A 19,677-nucleotide genomic window follows, 5' to 3' on the forward strand; every position below is an offset into this window, starting at 1 on the left:
GCGATGCGTATCTCATTATTGGTGCCACTGTCACAAGACAATTCATTATTGGTGCCACTGTCACAAGACAATGCAGTGATTTATTGATGTGAAATACACGACACGACACAATTCGGTTCACATGCCATAATATTATAATTCTATTCAGGTTGATTTTGTGCCCTTTCAAATATTTTGCTCATACACTGATAAGGAGCTCCACTTTTAGGCACTGCTTAAATATACATATTAGAAAGTTTAACCAAACCTTTAAAGGAATTTCTGTACATTTTGTGTTAGAAGTACTATCACTATACAGCTTGGATGTAACTGTCTATTTAGAGATGTATATCTGCATCAACATTTCTTCAATTGAACTTGGAAGCAACGTGTTCTTGCCTCTCCTCTCCTGCGAGCAAGCAATCAAACGTTCCACTGAGTCATCTGCAATTTTCTTCCAGGAAAGGTCAGCCAGTATAAGCCCATTGTCTGCATTCCCCTCAAGCGATCCATCAAAACGAGCAGCTACGCTACTCAGTAAATTTGTTTTGTGGGCCGCCAAAACAAAGTTTGGACTGCTGACATGAGTAACTGCAAAGCAGAGGCACAGGGGCAGGACCTGGAGACTTGAAGGGGATAATCGCACAGCTGGGCACTTTGGTAAACCCATTCTTCCTTCGCTAGTTTTTCTTGAGGTGTGAGCTCTCTTTGTGTTGTTCAATTGAGAACAGGAGTTCAGATCTAAAGATCCAACAGACTGTTTACTGTAGCCCCTCTCAGCCATCTTTCTTCTTTTTTTATTGTGGATAATTGCACAGCTGTGCAGGTTTTTCAACCCATTCAGTCTTTCTCATTTTGTCTTGTCCTCCCTTGTGCAGTCAGTTTTCTTTTTGTGAGAGATAGGCGTGTAACTATGGTCTCCAGGGGTGCCACTAGAAATTTTGGGCCCTATGAAAGAATATAATATCGCCCCCGCCTTACGTTTCTGGTAACCCAACTTCTTCATGATGGGTTCACCATCAGTAGATTGACACCAAAACCGTATGCAGCTGATGTTAGTGCTGGACCGGAAAGCAGCAAACGTAACGTAGTGTCACGCTTTAGCTCTGCCTATGCAAGACTGTACCATGTAATGAATAGGGAGAGGGGTGAAATATAAAGACTATCTATTCTAATAATTTTGTGGAAAATGGAAAACCAAACCAGAAAGTTGTATTTGCTCGTTTTAAGAGACACAATTATTAATTTTTTTTATTAATTTAACTTACACATGGTAATAATGTTAATATTGTTCTCTGAGGGCCCTCTGTCAATGCTGGGCCCTTAGAATTGTCCTAACTTTCCCCCCTAATGGGACCCCTGATGGTCTCTATTTCTCACTGTAGGGTGAAGAAGCCTTTCAAAAGACAAAATGTCTTAAAGTGGATTATTTTGTCACAGAACAACCAACAGTCTTAAGAGAAATGTACAGAATGGTATCAAGAAGTGAAGCTGGGGCTGAGTTCTTTCTAACCCAGACTGTAGATTCATGCAGCCTATCAGTAAATTATTCGGAAATTATTCACGACAGTTTCATATAAAACTCATTAAAACAGTTTTATTAGTCCACTAGCTTGTTGGACAGTTGACAGTTTGTCGTGTAAGGGTGATAGACGGATGTAATCGCAGGAAGAGTTTTATTTAATTTACACGCACACGTTTTTTTTTCCATTCGGAATGAATTCATTCCGATTTGCAATTCTGAACGTACCATCCCTCACAGCTGGCATGTTTCCCACCATCCATCAAACAGGACTGTCAAGTAATGGCTGGTAGACGGATGCAATCGCAGAAAGAGAGTTTGCTGAAAAGCAGGCTGGCAAACAGTTCCAAAAGCTCTTGCAAAGTCATGGTCAAAATAACAAGCAGTGGTCAAGCAAGGCACAGACAGGATATCCAGGGCAGAGACAAAACGCAGTCAGGAAAACAGAATATCAAAACAGTGCTACAGAAGGCTTGGTAATGTCAGACACAAGGTACAGCATGTATACTTAGCAAAGCCTGTGCGCTATGCGAGTCTTTATGTGCGCGCTGTGATTGTGCTCTAATCAGGAACAGGTGCACGGCAATTAGTTCTAATGGACTTGAGCATGGTCCTGCGTACAAATAGCAGTCCACGACATGTGCTGCGCACTCCAAGCGCCAACACGCGCGGATGTGATAGTCATGATGTCATCACTGAATGAAGGAGTACTGACAGTGTGCAGAAGGTTACAGGTGCAGAAGGCAACCTGACTGAGCGTTTACATGGCTAATATTTCCCGATGAAATAGATTACCAGATGTCTACAGCACCTCTTTCAATCTGATTAAATTCTCAATCGGAATCAGAATCATTCTGATTGAGCTGTTTACATAAAGACATTTCACTCTGATCGAACTTGAATCTGATTATTAATGGATTATTAGGGCCCATGTAAACCTATCTCATGACAGGCACATCAGGAGATTACACAAATTGAAACACCGCCAATATTTGATTTCCATTTGGGCTGATATTTTCCAGACTGTAACAAAAAGGCCAGAGAATGTGAAATACATTCTCTGGTGTAATAAAGGTGAATGAGGTGGATTATTTACACTATCATCTTTTTGTTCTCCAAAATTTGTTTTGGAGGAGAAATTAAAATAAGTTGATTAAGCACATATCCAATCAGAGTACAAGTTACACTCACGGGCCACTTTAATAGGAACTTGTTCTTGAGTCTAAGATTCCTGTTCTTGGCCGCAGGACTGGAACCCAATGTGCTCTTCTGTTTTCTGTTGCATGCTGAGATGCTTTTCTTCTCACCACGGTTGTAAAGAGTGATTATATGAATTATTATATCCTTCCTGGCAAAAATGCTCAAACCAATCTGGCTATTTTCCTCTGATCTCTCTTATCAACAAGGCGTTTGTTTCCACCCACAGACCTGTTGTCCACTCACTTGATGTTTTTTGTTTTCTGCACCATTCTGTGTAAACTCAAGAGACTGCTGTGTGTGAAAACCCCAGGAGATCATCAGTTTCTGAAATACTCAAACCGGTCCATCTGGCTCAAACCAACACCCACGCCACAGTGAAAGAAAGTCACACTTTGAGATCACAGTTTTTCCCATTCTGATGTTTGAAGTGAACATGAACTGAAGCTCTTGATTTGCATCTGCATGATTTGATACATCGTGTTACTGTCAAGGGATCGGCTGATTAGAGAACTGCATAAAACAGCAGGTGGATGGGTATTCCTAATAAAGTGGCCGGTGAATGTATACCAAAGGACAAATGGCAGAACCGTAAATTTGATGTTTTTTTTGAAATGAAAAGGTTACAACTTACCATGAGATGAGTATTACAAACTTAAAGCATAAAAAAATTGTTTGCACTACGTCATTCTTATTTTGCTCAACTGTAATACCTTCATTATCGACCTACTGATAGATATTTAACAGTTATTCCACGAAATCAAGCCGTACATGAGCTGATAGCCGATTTGGCTATAAGCCACATACGACGAGATTGAGTGGAATAGCTGTTTTATTCTATCCACATTCACTGGATTTTAGGAAACAGCATTTTTATTTCTCTTTTTTGCAAATTTGATAAATAAAAACTTTATACAAAACGTCTGACAAAATAATTTCCACTTAGAATGTAAACAAACCGGCAAAATGACAGTAGCAATTTGTGAAAAATGCTATAATAATAATTCTTGAAAAATAAAAAGAGATACGTTCTTACCATCAGATACGTTCATTCCATATTTGGTTGCTTTTTAAAAAAAATTGGGGGGGGGGGGGGGTTGTTTTCGAGTAGAGACATTATTTCGTCCTTGGTTGGTTCAGTAACAAGGGCTGCCATTTTCTTTTCTTCTTTTTTTTGGCGGTTGGCAAACCAACTTAAAGGTGCATTACTGCCACCGACTGGGCTGGAGTGTGGAACAGGCAATATTGCGGGAAAAAGACTATCCATCCATCCCTCCATTATCTGTAGCCGCTTATCCTGTCCTACAGAGTCGCAGGCAAGCTGGAGCCTATCCCAGCTGACTATGGACAAAAGGCGGGGTACACCCTGGGCAAGTCGCCAGGTCATCGCAGGGCTGACACATAGACACAGACAACCATTCACACTCACATTCACACCTACGGTCAATTTAGAGTCACCAGTTAACCTAACCTGCATGTCTTTGGACTGTGGGGGAAACCGGAGCACCCGGAGGAAACCCACGCGGACACGGGGAGAACATGCAAACTCCTTTTAAATTCTTTTAAATGCTTGATTACAAAGCGATATATCTGATTTAATGCACTCTGCCATTTTGTTTTTCTCTACTCATGGTATATGAGCTGATAGCCTAGTAGTAGAGTAGCCAATCAGAGCGCACGATTGCTCATTTCCAGTGCATGTAGATTGAATAATAGCGTTTATCCCTGCAATCTGTTATCAAGGCTCAAACTCATTGGTTGGCCTTTTCTTCAACCTTGGATATAGGTTTCTACTCATCCGCTAAACATCCTGTTTTCTGGCTGTACAGATTGTTTGATATTTCCACTCAACGATTTTTTCCCCCACCACTCATATGTGTTGACAGAACCCTTAAGTATGTGACAGAATTGACATGGATATGCCAGTTGCTAAGTATAAATGCGACGCTACACAAGGGTGCTTTGTAGTCTGGAGTGCAGGAGATTGTCGTCTACATCCGTCATGCTAACATGTAAAACTGGCTAGTATTTCACCTCAGGAGCAATATTTAATGAGTGTAACTAGAAGTTACACTACCGTTCAAAAGTTTGGGGTCACTTTGAAATGTCCTTATTTTTGAAAGAAAAGCACTGTTCTTTTCAATGAAGATCACTTTAAACTAATCAGAAATCCACTCTATACATTGCTAATGTGGTAAATGCCTATTCTAGCTGCAAATGTGTGGTTTTTGGTGCAATATCTCCATAGGTGTATAGAGGCCCATTTCCAGCAACTATCACTCCAGTGTTCTAATGGTACAATGTGTTTGCTCATTGCCTCAGAAGGCTAATGGATGATTAGAAAACCCTTGTACAATCATGTTAGCTATCATGTTTAAAGCGTACTGTACACCATTGTATACTGCACACCTGTGGTGCCACTACAAACAAGGCAGCATTAGGAAACTCATGGTGGCTTACAATGACAGCATGAGGCTGCTGCTGTGAATTCCAAGAAGGTCTAGTGCAAGTCAAATGTTTGTCAGTGCTGGGGTACCTACTTGTGCAGCTGTGTTGCGTAATCTGATGTATAGATTTATGTGCAGGGCATCTGAGTCACGAAACAACTTAATTGCTGTTTTGGCTAGCCCTGGACGTAGTTCTGTGAGACTGTTCTCTAGCTTGTGGAATCACTGGCGAACATGCCTGTATGTGGGACAATGACTAATGAGAACTATGCAACGTTTTTTTTTCTTTTTCTTTTTGTCTGTCTGTTTTACTTTTTACTGTGTTGTGATGTTTTTATTGTGATCTGGATCCCCCTGGGTCTGGAATAAAGAATTGAATTGAATTAGCACAGCTGAAAACAGTTGAGCTCTTTAGAGAAGCTATAAAACTGACCTTCCTTTGAGCAGATTGAGTTTCTGGAGCATCACATTTGTGGGGTCGATTAAATGCTCAAAATGGCCAGAAAAATGTCTTGACTATATTTTCTATTCATTTTACAACTTATGGCGGTAAATAAAAGTGTGACTTTTCATGGAAAACACAAAATTGTCTGGGTGACCCCAAACTTTTGAACGGTAGTGTATAATTTAAGATCTTTGAGCAAATCTGATAGACCTGGGTTTTTTGTCACTGAATATATTTTATTATTAGTGTTAACATCCAAAATAAAGGGCGTTCAATGAATTGAACTAATTTTTCTTTGTAACCACACAAAAAGAAAGTGATAGAAACAGATGTGACCAGGCTGTGGTGAGCTTTGACCCAGGAGTTTTAGGTTGACCCTGGGAACTGCTAACTTCAGAAGGGTCTTTTAGAAAACAACATGAATGATGGGCCTTAAATCACAAAATGACAGGGTCTTTGTAGCTGTAAAGTCTTGCTTGTTTGGGCATTTTTTTTTTCTTCTGAACTAGAACAAGTTTATCAGACTCAAATTTTCTATCTCAGATTTATTTGTATCGAGCTTTTAACAGTAGGAGCTCCAGACATAGATGTAGATCCCTAATTATAAATCACTACAATATAGATGAAGTCAAACAGCACTAATTGTGACAGCAGGACGTTCAGTATGAGCATTATGTCAGTAAGAGTGTATTAACTTCTAATATAATTCTCAACAGGTACACTGTCTTGCAAAAGTATTCATCCCCCTTGGTGTTTGTCCTGTTTTGTCGCATTACAAGCTGGAATTAAAATAGATTTTTGGAGAGTTAGCATCATTTGATTTACACAAACATGCCTACCACTTTAAAGTTGCAATTTTTTTTCATTTTTTATTGTGACACAAACAATAATTAAGATGAAAAAACAGAAATCTGGAGTGTGCATAAGTATTCACCCCCTTTCGTATGAAACCCCTAAATAAGAGCTGGTCCAACCGATTCACTTCATAAGTCACATAATTAGTTGATTAAGAGCCACCTGTGTGCAATCAAAGTGTCACATGATCTGTTCCACGATGTCTGTGTAAATCAACCTGTTCTGGAAGGACCCTGACTCTGCAACACTACTAAGTAAGCAATATGAGAACCAAGGAGCCTCCAAACAGGTCAGAGACAAAGTTGTGAAGAAGTATAGATCAGGGTTGGGTTATAAAAAACATCCCAAACTTTTAATTTCTCATGGAGCACCATTAAATCCATTATAGCAGAATGGAAAGAATATGGCACCACTACAAACCTGACAAGAGAAGGCCGCCCACCAAAACTCACAGACCGGGCAAGGAGGGCATTAATCAGAGATGCAACAAAGACACTAAAGATAACACTGAAGGAGCTGCAAAGATCCACAGTGGAGATGGGAGTATCTGTCCATAGGACCAGTTTAAGCCGTACACTCCACAGAGCGGGGCTTTATGAAAGAGTGGCCAGAAAAGTCATTGCTTAAGAAAACCCGTTAGGAGTTTTCCCAACAGCATGTGACAGACTCCCCAAACACGTGGAAGAAGATTCTCTGGTCAGATGAGACTAAAATCGATCTTTTTGGCCATCATGGGAAACACCATGTGTGGTGCAAACCCAACACCCTGAGAAGACCATTCCTACAGTGAAGCATGGTGGTGGCAGCATCATGCTGTGGGGATATTTTTCATCTGCAGGGACAGGAAAGCTGGTCAGGACTGAAGGAAAAATGGATGGCACTAAATACAGGGCAATTCTGGAGGAAAACCTGTTTGAGTTAGCCAGAGGTTTGAGACTGGGACGAAGGTTCATGTTCCAGCAGGACAATGACTCTAAACATACTACTAAAGTGATACTGAAGTGGTTTAAAGGGAATCATTTAAATGTCTTGGAATGGCCTAATCAAAGCCCAGACCTCAATCCAATTGAGAATCTGTGGCATAACTTGAAGATTGCTGTACACCAACGTAACCCATCTAACTTGAAGGAGTCGGAGCAGTTTTGCCTTGAGGAATGGGCAAAAATCCCAGTGGCTAGATGTGCTAAGCTAATAGAGACATACTCCAAGAGACTTGCAGCTGTAATTGCAGCAAAAGGTGGCCCTACAAAGTATTGACTTTGGGGGGTGAATACCTGTGCATGTTCCAGATTTCTGTTTTTTTTTTTCATTTTAATTATTGTTTGTTTCACAATAAAACAACAATTTTCACCTTTAAAGTGGTAGGCATGTTGTGTAAATCAAATGGTCCTAACCCCCCAAAAATCCATTTTAATTCCAGCTTGTAATGCGACGAAACAGGACAAACACCAAGGGGGATGAATACTTTTGCAAGACACTGTATATCCATGTCTTAAAAGAGTCAGGATTCTAAAAGAGCTATTGAGTCCATGTAAATGGCTCCATCTTGATATAATTATTTATGTTATTGTGAAGTTTTGTCACATCGTTTTAGTAATAAAATGTAGTTCAGTGAACTTTCTGTCCAACACTGAGTACTAACAGGCTACAGCTTGAACATCAGCCTCTGCGTCCCTGGTTGAGTGTCACCTCATATTCATTGTGAATGGTTTGTATTGTGGTTAAATAATGCTAATAATGCTCCATGCCAGTTCTGGCAGTGTACATGTGTATTGTTCATTGTGAACACGCTCACACACTCCTGCTTCTCATGAAAAATGTAATACATTTGAAGGAACTTTGTTACACAGATTTTCCAAAGCACTTTTCTTGTCTTAAAGAGAAAAGGTCTGTACTAGAACAGACTGGGGTTTTTTTTCTTTATACAGTTTACAGTGAAGCAGGAGTCACTTCATGTATAACTCATGTATAACTGGTGTTCAAAAGATTTGTGAAGACATATATATACACCAATCAGTAATAACATTATGGCCACTGACATTTGAAGTGAATAACATTTGATTATCTCATTAAAATGGCACCTGTCAGTGGGTGGGATTTATTAGGCCATAAGAGAACAGTCAGTTCCTGAAGTTGATGTGTTGGAAGCAGGAAAAATGGGCGAGCGTAAGGATCTGAGTGACTCTGACAAGGGCCAAATTGTGATGGCTAGATGACTGGGTCTGAGCATCTCCAAAATGCCACATCTTGTGGGGTGTTCCCGGTACGCAGTGGTTAGTACCTACCAAAAGTGGTCCAAGGAAGGAAGGACAACCGGTGAACCAGTGACAGGGTCATGAGTGTCGAAGGCTCACTGATTCGCACAGGGCATGAAGGCTAGCCCATACGGTCCAATCCCACAGAAGAGCTATCCATTCATCCATCCAGCCGTTATCCATAGCCGCTTATCCTGTGCAGGGTCGCAGGCAAACCGGAGCCTATCCCAGCTGACTATGGGCGAGAGGCAGGGTACACCCTGGACAAGTCACCAAATCATCACAGAGCTGACACATAGAGACAAACAACCATTCACACTCACATTCACACCTACAGTCAATTTAGAGCCACCAATTAGCCTACCGGTAACCTGCATGTCTTTGGATTGTAGGGGAAACCGGAGCACCCGGAGGAAACCCACACAGACACGGGGAGAACATGCAAACTCCACACGGAAAGGCTCAAACCCAGAACCTTCTTGCTGTGAGGCAACAATGCTAACCACTACATCACCGTGCCACCACTATATTATCTGCATATGTTATATGTTATCTGTTTGTGCAACAGTAGCTCTTCTGTGGGGTTGGACCATATGGGCTAGCCTTCGTGCCCCATGTGAATCAATGAGCCTTCGACACCTATGACCCTGTCACCAGTTCACCGGTTGTCTTTCCTTGGACCACTTTTGGTAGGTACTAACCACTGCATACCGGGAACACCCCACAAGATGTGGCATTTTTGGAGATGCTCAGACCCAGTCATCTAGCCATCACAATTTGGCCTTTGTCAGAGTCGCTCAGATCCTTACGCTCGCCCATTTTTCCTGCTTCCAACACATCGACTTCAAGAACTGACTGTTCTCTTGCTGCCTAATATATCCCACCCCTCGACAGTAATGAGATAATTAATGTAATTTACTTCACCTGTCAGTGGTTTTAATGTTACGGCTGATCGGTGTATATCACTCTACCTTCTGTATGAGGCATGACTTCAGGAATCAGACTTCATAACTCGATGACTTCAGTAACAGCTGTGAGTTTCCTCAAAATCCTCTTTGCTTGCTCTACAATGGACCACAGTGATGTCTGTTTGACTGGGGGAAGCTAAAGCATGCGTCATTTCGCTATAGCAACCCTGGGGCGAGCATTACACGGCCTCAGCAAATACTATAAATGTTTGTGGGGTATGTAGTAAATGCTGAAATAACGTATGTTGTGGAGGAATCCTCACGTGACTACGAGCAGGGATGTCAGCAGAAGAAAATGTACCGTACTACTACAGCAACCTGTGGACAAAAATTTGTGTGTGCCTCTTGAGTGATGTCATACTTGTGGCATATGTTCAGTCAGTCTTGTGTGTGTGTGTGTGTGTGTGTGGGGGGGGGGGGGGGAACTTTAATAGGTAATGGTTTAGCCAGTTAACCTGACTGTCACTAACATCTGTATCTCTTCCCATTTGCAGAACTGCGATGTTCTCAGTGACCCCGTGTGGTGGATCTCTGCCAGTCCATGGCATGTGCCTTGGCACTGCAAGCAGTCTAGTTTGAGATGTGTTGAACATGGCATGACTCCTTCAAGGCTTCCCGGAATTCTGGACATCTGGTGCACTGGCTTTTGTCTTGATCGATGTTTTTCCTCTCTTTCATCCCCACCATGTGCTTATTGTACTTCTTTCTTTTTTGTGCAATGTAGCTTGATATTAGAGCAATATCAAGTGTCCATACAAAGATAGAGTCAAATAAATAAATAAATAAATAAACGTTTCTCATCATAGCATCTGTTAGCCAATAAAATGTAATTAAACGAACTAAAGGATGCATTCGTATCATGTCTAAGGCACATTCTGTACTCAAATAATAAGAATAGATCCATTATAACTTAACTTATAACTTATTTCATAATAATCGGACTATTCTCATCGTCATGACTCAGTATCTCAATGCCTGCAATGTTAGTCCTGACTTCTCATCTCATCTCATTATCTCTAGCCGCTTTATCCTGTTCTACAGGGTCGCAGGCAAGCTGGAGCCTATTCCAGCTGACTACGGGCGAAAGGCGGGGTACACCCTGGACAAGTCGCCAGGTCATCACAGGGCTGACACATAGACACAGACAACCATTCACACTCACATTCACACCTAAGCTCAATTTAGAGTCACCAGTTAACCTAACCTGCATGTCTTTGGACTGTGGAGGAAACCGGAGCACCCGGAGGAAACCCACGCGGACAACATGCAAACTCTGCACAGAAAGGCCCTCGCCGGCCACGGGGCTCGAACCCGGACCTTCTTGCTGTGAGGCGACAGCGCTAACCACTACACCACAGTGCCGCCCTAGTCCTGACTTATTATGTCATAATAAAATGATGGTAGCTTATAATAATAATAATACGGTATAATTCTTATAAAGTGCGCTGTGTCAGAATAAAGAGATACTGAATTTTTCATGACTTTCAGAGGTTTTGGGATGGTGATGAATTTTTATAAACATGAATCATGTGTGATCTTATGCTAATATAACATTAATGCTCTTTTAACATAAACGATCATACTATATTTCCCCAAAATATGATCAGACCGATATGTGAGGTGTTCGGACAAATATGTAACTCACAGTATGATAAGGTGATGACACAAATCTTTATAAATGCTGCTTTTCTTAGGTTGTGAATATGGATGATGGCATTCATTGATCATAACAGATAAAACTATTTCAATCCACCAGTTAAAAATGAATCGAACGGCCCTTCAGCAACCACAGCAGGTGAAGTTTTACATTTTACATTCCTACTGATTTCATCTGTTTAGAAGAAAAGGCCCATTTGTGGGTTTTGGCTGAAGAAACCTGGCACTCAAGCCGAGAGTGTGTGCTGAAAAAGCAAAAACTCCCTTCAATGTGTTTTGTGAACCCAAGGACCATCCCTGTGGGGGCTGAAGAAGCTCAGAGCTTGTGCTCTTCAACGTCAGATGGCTTCAGCCAGCCAGCCAGTGTGCGTCCTGTTAAGTCCTGTCAATTGGTGTTGTTTGGAAAGGCTGGAGTTGAAGTGCAGAAATCTGCTCACGTCCAGGCTCAGCTGCACCACCGTGCCGGGATCCTGAGTGAATTTTGCAAAGTGAGGAGCTCTCACACTTTCACTAGGGGGATTGTTGGGTTTAATTACAAGGTAAACTAAAATCTGCTGCTCATGTTTTGTATGTTTTAAGATGACGGATATACAGCTGTTCACTTGGCTGCAGGGTTCATTTGTGCATTCAGATTTGTTCTTCATTTCACTATTAACAAAGCTTCTTCTTCTTAATTAAAACAATGGTATTATTAAGTTTAGGTCAATAATGGCTTGTGTGTGTGTGTGTGTGTGTGTGTGTGTGTGTGTGTGTGTGTGTGTGTGTGTGTGAGATGCTTGCATGTCCATTTGTTATACTGTAATGAGTTTGTTGAGATCATTGGTGTTCAATTTTAATGATCACTAAAATTATTACTAATCCATACTACTTATATACTAGATAAATTATATATCACTCTTACATAGTCGTGCTGAATTCATTTGGAATAAACTTTATTCAACCCAATATGTTACTTACTGTATAATATTTATACATATACAGTGCCCTCCACAATTATTGGCACCTCTTATAAAGATTAGTGAAAAAGGTTTTTAAAAATCCACCTTTTGGTGAAGTTGCATCATGTTACCTTGAAAAATAATTATTTCTTGATGAGGGATTTGTTTTTCTTTGAATAAGTTTATTTCAATTAAAGGTCGGATTTTTCTCATTTTGGGTGGTACGGTGGTGTAGTGGTTAGCACTGTTGCCTCACAGCAAGAAGGTTCTGGGTTTGAGCCCAGTGGCCGATGAGGGCCTTTCTGTGCGGAGTTTGCATGTTCTCCCCGTGTCTGTGTGGGTTTCCTCCGGGTGCTCTGGTTTCCCCCACAGTCCAAAGACGTGCAGGTTAGGTTAACTGGTGGCTCTAAATTGACCGTAGGGGTGAATGTGAATTGCTGTTTGTCTCTATGTGTCAGCCATGTGATGATCTGGCGACTTGTCCAGGGTGGACCCTGCCTCTCGCCCATAGTCAGTTGGGATAGGCTCCAGCTTGCCTGCGACCCTGTACAGGATAAGCAGTTACGGATAATGGATGGATGGGTGGATGGATGGGTTTTTCTCATTTTTTTTAGTGTGAGATGAAGCGGCTTCACCAAAAGGTGGATTTTTTTTTATCACCCTGGAGAGCTCTGTACATCTGCATCTTAGTGTCATAAAACCCAAAATACATCATTTATAAGACTTTTTCAGTTTCTAGTTTAATGTTAAATGAATGAACTGGTTCCTTCACAGTGGCACGACTTTATCTAGGAAGCTCCTCGCAGAGTAGCGCCATGCGTGCGTCCTGCAGTCACCTGGTCTTGGCTGCCATCTTGTGGATGATGCTGTACACCAGAGCAGTTGCGGCTCTGACCAACACCACACAGCTCTCAGCTCTTACTGTGGCTGATTTTGGGATTGAACTGAGCTGGAGGAACAGGAGCAGCAGCAGTAGCGATGTGCCACACAGTCGAAGGAAGCGCTACATTTCCTCCAGGGATATGGTGGCTTTACTGGACTACCACAACCGTGTGCGATCTCAGGTCTTCCCGCCTGCTGCAAACATGGAGTACATGGTAGTGCGCCTCCTTCTGAAAGATCTGAGTTATTGTTGCTACATTGGTGATGTTCATTTGTAAAAGTCTTCTCGTTGCTCTCTGTCTGGAAAGGTGTGGGATGAGAGGCTTGCGAAATCAGCTGAGTCCTGGGCCTCACAGTGCATATGGGATCACGGACCACCACATGTCATGAAGTACACGGGTCAGAACCTGTCCATCATCACTGGAAGGTACTAAAACATTGTTGGGTAAAATTATGATTACACCATTATACTCCGATATAACCATCATTATATAACATCATAGAATACTTGACAGTCTTGATAAAGTCCTGTTACCTGGGCCAGGACATTTTTACATAAAATTAGCATGTTTCACATGTCAATTGGTCCTTTTCTCTACCGTCTAGTCCAGGACAACATCTCAAGCTGGCATTTCATTATTTTTAAACCATTTTTGGTCTACAGCATTTCTTTACATGTGCCTAAGTCTTTTGCACAGTACTGTATATCAAAAATGTGTTGATGGCAAATATTATATTCATAATATATGTATAACACACATGTCCTAACAAGTCTGTGTTTGTTTTAATAACTAAAACTTAATTAGTGGTGTTTTCAGTAAATACTGTCATAAAATTTTCTCTGGCAATATTTGTAAAGAATGATATAATAAAAAATAAAAACATAGAGTACCAATCAAAAGTTTGGACACACCTTCTAATTCTAATTCAATGTTTTTTAAAATTTATATTTATTAATTAAATGTCACTTCTTCATGTCTTAAAGTAATGATGGATGTCGTTTCTCTTTACTTAGTTGAGCAGTTCTTGACCTAATATGGATTACTGCAGTTGTGGATGGAATAGGATTTTATTATTTGTATTTTTATTATTTACTGTTTGATCTCAAACTCATTAAGAAGCAAGAAATTCGTCCACTAATTAACATTTGATGAGGCACACTTGTTAATTGAAAAGCATTCCAGGTAACTACCTCATGAAGCTGGTTAAGATAATGCCAATAGTGTGCAAAGTGTCATCAAGGTAAACACTGGATACACTGAAGAATCTAAAATATGAAATGTATTTTGTTTTTTTAGCACTTTTTATTTATCACATAATTCCATACTTGTTTCATAATATATTAGCTCATAGTTTTGATGCCTTCAGTATTGTAGAAAATACAAAATACAGAAAAACCCAAGAATGAGTATAGTAGGGGTGTACAAACCTCTGACTGGTAGTGCCAAATGAAATTGATTTGTTTGCTAAAATAAAGATACCTGTTGATAATTGGCAACGTTGTGGATAGTGGTGCATTTTGAACCCTAATTTACATCACTTCAAATATTCTGGTCGGTTTCTCAAGGCTCTTTGGACACGTCCTACCTTCCCAAGGCTTTCAAATTAGAACCTTCTCTCACAGGAAACCCATTGTCGATTCCCAAAAGAAACAAACCAAAGAACTATTTTCCCAAAAGTGTGCATGCTGAAAGAGATGTAATAGAATGTGGCCATTTTTATTTTCCTGTAGGTATAGATCGGTCATTGAGCTGGTGAAGTCATGGCATGATGAGAAGTATTCCTTCTCCTACCCCAACAGATGCACTGGCTCCATCTGCACCCACTACACACAGGTATGGCTCACAAACTAAAAGCCTGGAAACATTAAAGTATTAGCACACACTTCAGGAGCAGTGCTCTGAGACCATGAAAAAGATAAACTATTTCCTACCATATATACATATCTGGGGTGGCATGGTGGTGTAGTGGTTAGCGCTGTCGCCTCACAGCAAGAAGGTCTGGGTTTGAGCCCCGTGGCCAATGAGGGCCTTTCTGTGCGGAGTTTGCATGTTCTCCCCGTGTCCACGTGGGTTTCCTCCGGGTGCTCCAGTTTTCCCCACAGTCCAAAGACATGCAGGTTAGGTTGACTGGTGACTCTAAAATTGACCATAAGTGTGAACGTGAGTGCGAATGGTTGTCTGTGTCTATGTGTCAGCCCTGTGATGACCTGGCGACTTGTCCAGGGTGTACCCTGCCTTTCGCCCGTAGTCAGCTGGGATAGGCTCCAGCTTGCCTGCGACCCTGTAGAACAGGATAAAGCAGCTAGAGATAATGAGATGAGATGAGATATACATATCCTGTTGAGTCAATTGGATCTGTTGATGTAGGTGTCATAATCTTTTTTTTTTTTTTGGGGGGGGGGGGGGGGACTGGCCTAAATAAACATAAATAGGCTATTAGAAGGTCATGTGAAATAAAAAGTGCTGCAAAAAATTCAAGAGGCATGAAATGACCACATGTGAAGTGCAAAATTGCACTTGTGATGATGCTCTTGGTTTCTAATAGGATTGACATTGCTGACTATTATGTACATAAATTTGTTATATTAGTACAGTCATGCTATTTTAGACTTACAATGGGTTTGGATGGATTTCTATGCAGTTTATGCTTCACAAGAGGAAAGATGGGGGTGCAGTTTTAAGGTGTGTCTTGGTGCAAATGTGGATTGAACACTGAGTAAATGATGCTTCAGTGGGCAGTGGACTAGTCCCTATGACTAGATGGGAAATGGATGACCCCGCCCCCACGAATCCCCTATACCTATGGGTAAAATAGGAACACAGGGTAGGAGAAGCTCTTTATCCTTGGTTGGAAATTCTCCTAGGAGATGGGTACTCCAAACAAACCCTCTAGCTATGGGGTAAATAGCAGGGCAGGAGGAGCTCTATATCCTTGGCCGGACATCTTCCTAGGAGACGGATATGCCGAATAAGAAAGCTGCACCTGCTGGGGCCGTTTTACACGTGGCAGCTCTTGCACCTGTTGGACAATGAGCATCGGTAGGTGAGAGAGTGGAGTGGAAAGTACACAGTCCCACCTCACTATAAAAAATCTTTGTGCTGGTCAGGCAACCAGGTTTGCCGGAATCAAGTGAGGCACCTTCTACATCTGAGCACTCATCCTGGCAAATAATCTGACTGCCTACTCATCTGTCGTATCGACAGGAGACTCCATCAAATGATGCTTCAGTAGAGTATGCAATTCTTACCTCTGCCAATGTTATTGGAGGAGGTTATATTTTCGCTTCCATTTGTTTGTTTGTTTCTTTGCCTGTTCCAAGTGTAACTCAAAAAGTAGTGAACATACTGGATGTGGATGAAATTTGGAGGAAATGTGACCCATGGGCCATCATCGGAGGTGTAGCCCCCCCCCATCGGCCCTGGTCATCCTGCTCCCTTGCTTGCCACCTGGATCCCCAGTGGGGAGTGAAGCAGTGCGGACGAGGACTGCACACCCTCATCACCACCATCAACAACAAATCCTTTGCGCAGGCTATGCCCTCACACCCCCTTCACCTCCCATATCAGGCACACTTCTTCAGCATTTGGCTGCCTCCGTAAGTGCTTCTTCATGAACCACAACCTCTGCATCTGCACAAAGATCATGGTCTATCATGCAGTCTGCATCTTGACCCTTCTCTTTGGATGTGAAGCCTGGACATAGTACAGGAAGCAAATCAAGTCCCTCAAAGCCTTCCATATGCATTGCCTCCATATGTGTGACTTGGGAGGACAGGATCCCTCCCACACAGATCCTCAGCAAGGCTAACTCCACAAGCGTGGAGTCCATGATCTTCCATCGTGTCCTCTGATGGACTGGACATGTCATCCGAATGGCCCCCAACCGAATGCCCCGGATGGTCCTCTACAGAGAACTCACAGAAGTGATCCGCTCTTGTGGAAGACCCAAGAAGTGTTGGAAGGACTTCTTGAAGTGGTCCCTGCAGTCCTGCAACATCCCTTCTGCCAACCTTGAGATCCTTGCCGAGGACCACGTGAACTGGAAGCTGACTGTGTCCCAGGGAGTCCGCCACTTTGAGGAAAAACAGACCAGGCTGAGGGAGGAGAAATGGGCCCAGCGACACCTTCGGCAGTTCCTTCCCTCTGCTCCCGTGCCTGGTCCATTCGCCTGTCATCATTGTCCCAGGATCTGCCAGTCCAGGATCGGGCTTCTCTCTCATGAGCGGGCGCATGAAAGACAGCGACAGACGGCGACAACCCCAACAGTAACAGCAGCAAGACCTGGGAATGCAAAGAAGACAACAAAGAGGAGGACCTCGTCATCGTTGGATATCGACAGACAGCCATAACATGCTTGTGAAAAAAAATGTGACTTGTGTGACGATTACTATAAATTTTTTAACCTTGTTCAGTTTTCCTAATGTTACTTAAACAGCTGCATTTTAATTTTATACAAAGATTACAAACACAGCAAAGAAAACTGGAATGATACACTTCAACTCATTGATATTATGAAACAATTGTAAAAGTCTTTCTGTGCGTAACTGTTTAGGTGTTTAAGTACAAGCTGGATTGCGGTATGTCATTAAAACAGACATGCTGTTCATTCTGGATTGCAGATGGTGTGGGCCAGCACCAATAGGATTGGGTGTGCCATCAACAGGTGTTCAAATATGTATGTGTTTGGTGCTCGATGGAAACAGGCCACCTTACTGGTCTGCAACTACTCCATCAAGTAAGACTAAATACTGTACAAAAGATCCAAAACAGGATTGTTTACACAATATATTAAGGATTAAAGTTATCGTAACTGCATTGTTGCTTATTTTGCAGAGGAAACTGGGTGGGAGAAGCTCCATACAAGACAGGAAAGCCGTGCTCAGCTTGTCCTTCTATTTATGGCGGATTATGTACCAAAAATCAGTGCTTCACATCAAAACCCAGAAACAAGCGCAAGAGGGTTTCGTTACAGTGAAGGAACTTGGAAACACATTGTTGTGACGCACCACTAATGAATCAGTTGATTTCTTTTGTAAAATATTGCATTTTTACATGTTTTATACTGCAGTCGAACTAACAAATCATCACACACACAGACCCACTGATTTAATCATTGTAGTCATCCCAAGAGTCAGTCCTGTGACTGTTGTTGTCTCTTGTCCTATCCCTGGACTGTTTGCACTGTTATGTATGTTTGCATTACTGTAAGAGTGGCATTGCTGTTAGGATCATGTTGAGAGTTAAGCACTTTTATGGTTTGTGTACACCCAATAAATTGTCTAACCTTCCAATGGCTTATTTAGAGTTGAATTGTGTCGCATGATATCCGAGTCACTACTGTATCTTCTGGAAATGTATAGCAGACTCACTAAAAGAACACGGTTGTGTTTGGGAATGGTGTTCATAAAATACAGTCATGTCTTCATATAAGGTACACACTCCCTGGCCACTTTATTAGGAACACCCATACATCCATCTGCTGTCTGTTAGATGCAGTTCTCGAATCAGCCGATCCCTTGACAGCAGCACAATGCATCAAATCGTGCAGATACAAATGAAGAGCTTCAAACATTAAATGTTCACTTCAAACATCAGAATGGGAAAAACTGTGATCTCAAATTGTGACTTTCAACCTTGGCATGGGTGTTGGTTTGAGCCAGATGGACTGGTTTGAGTATTTCAGAAACTGCTGATCTCCTGGGGTTTTCACACGCAGCAGTCTCTAGAGTTTACACAGAATGGTACAGAAAACAAAAAACATCGAGTAAGCGAGCGACAGTTCTGTGGGTGGAAACAAATGCCTTGTTGATAAGAGAGGTCAGAGGAAAATGACCAGATTGGTTCGAGCATTTTTGCCAGGAGGGATATAGTAACTCATATAATCACTCTTTACAACTGTGGTGAGCAGAAAAGCATCTCAGTGTGCAACAGAAAACAGAAGACCACATTGGGTTCCAGTCCTGCAGTCAAGACCAGGAATCTTAGAATCAAGAAGATTCTAAGATTCCTGAATCTTAGAATCTCAGAATATATATATACTCACAATGGTGAGTGTATATATAATTGCATTGATTAAAAAAAAGAAAAGAAAGAAAAATACAATGCAAAACAGATGCTATATCTGCATCATACTCTTAGTTTTGGTGGTCAGATCCTAAATAAAACCCCAAGCTTGCTATGAAAATTTCTGAAGATTAGTGTGGAGAGAAGGCGGCATGGTGGTGTAGTGGTTAACGCTATCGCCTCACAGCAAGAAGGTCCGGGTTCGAGCCCCGTGGCCGGCGAGGGCCTTTCTGTGCGGAGTTTGCATGTTCTCCCCGTGTCCGCGTGGGTTTCCTCCGGGTGCTCCGGTTTCCCCCACAGTCCAAAGACATGCAGGTTAGGTTAACTGGTGACTCTAAATTGACCGTAGGTGTGAATGTGAGTGTGAATGGTTGTCTGTGTCTATGTGTCAGCCCTGTGATGACCTGGCGACTTGTCCAGGGTGTACCCCGCCTTTCGCCCGTAGTCAGCTGGGATAGGCTCCAGCTT

General features: G+C 41.9%; 1 protein-coding gene across 1 annotated transcript; it reads left to right on the plus strand.

Moving 5' to 3' along the window:
- Positions 1-13,077: 13,077 nt before the first annotated feature.
- On the plus strand, positions 13,078-18,387 carry r3hdml (R3H domain containing-like). Its single transcript, XM_060936758.1, has 5 exons — positions 13,078-13,359; positions 13,453-13,571; positions 14,877-14,979; positions 17,766-17,881; positions 17,980-18,387. Exons 1-5 carry the CDS (start codon positions 13,078-13,080, stop codon positions 18,119-18,121), a joined length of 762 nt encoding a protein of 253 aa, XP_060792741.1. The 3' UTR covers positions 18,122-18,387.
- The last annotated feature ends 1,290 nt before the right edge of the window (positions 18,388-19,677 follow it).

Source organism: Neoarius graeffei, chromosome 13 (assembly GCF_027579695.1).
Source record: "Neoarius graeffei isolate fNeoGra1 chromosome 13, fNeoGra1.pri, whole genome shotgun sequence".
NCBI classification, from domain to species: Eukaryota; Metazoa; Chordata; class Actinopteri; order Siluriformes; family Ariidae; genus Neoarius; species Neoarius graeffei.

Coding starts and splice junctions, on each gene's coding strand:
- r3hdml (XM_060936758.1), top strand. CDS start 13,078: ATGCGTGCGTCCTGCAGTCACCTGGTCTTGGCTGCCATCTTGTGGATG. Junction 13,360..13,452: donor CTGCAAACATGGAGTACATG/GTAGTGCGCCTC, acceptor CTGTCTGGAAAG/GTGTGGGATGAGAGGCTTGC. Junction 17,882..17,979: donor GTCTGCAACTACTCCATCAA/GTAAGACTAAAT, acceptor CTTATTTTGCAG/AGGAAACTGGGTGGGAGAAG.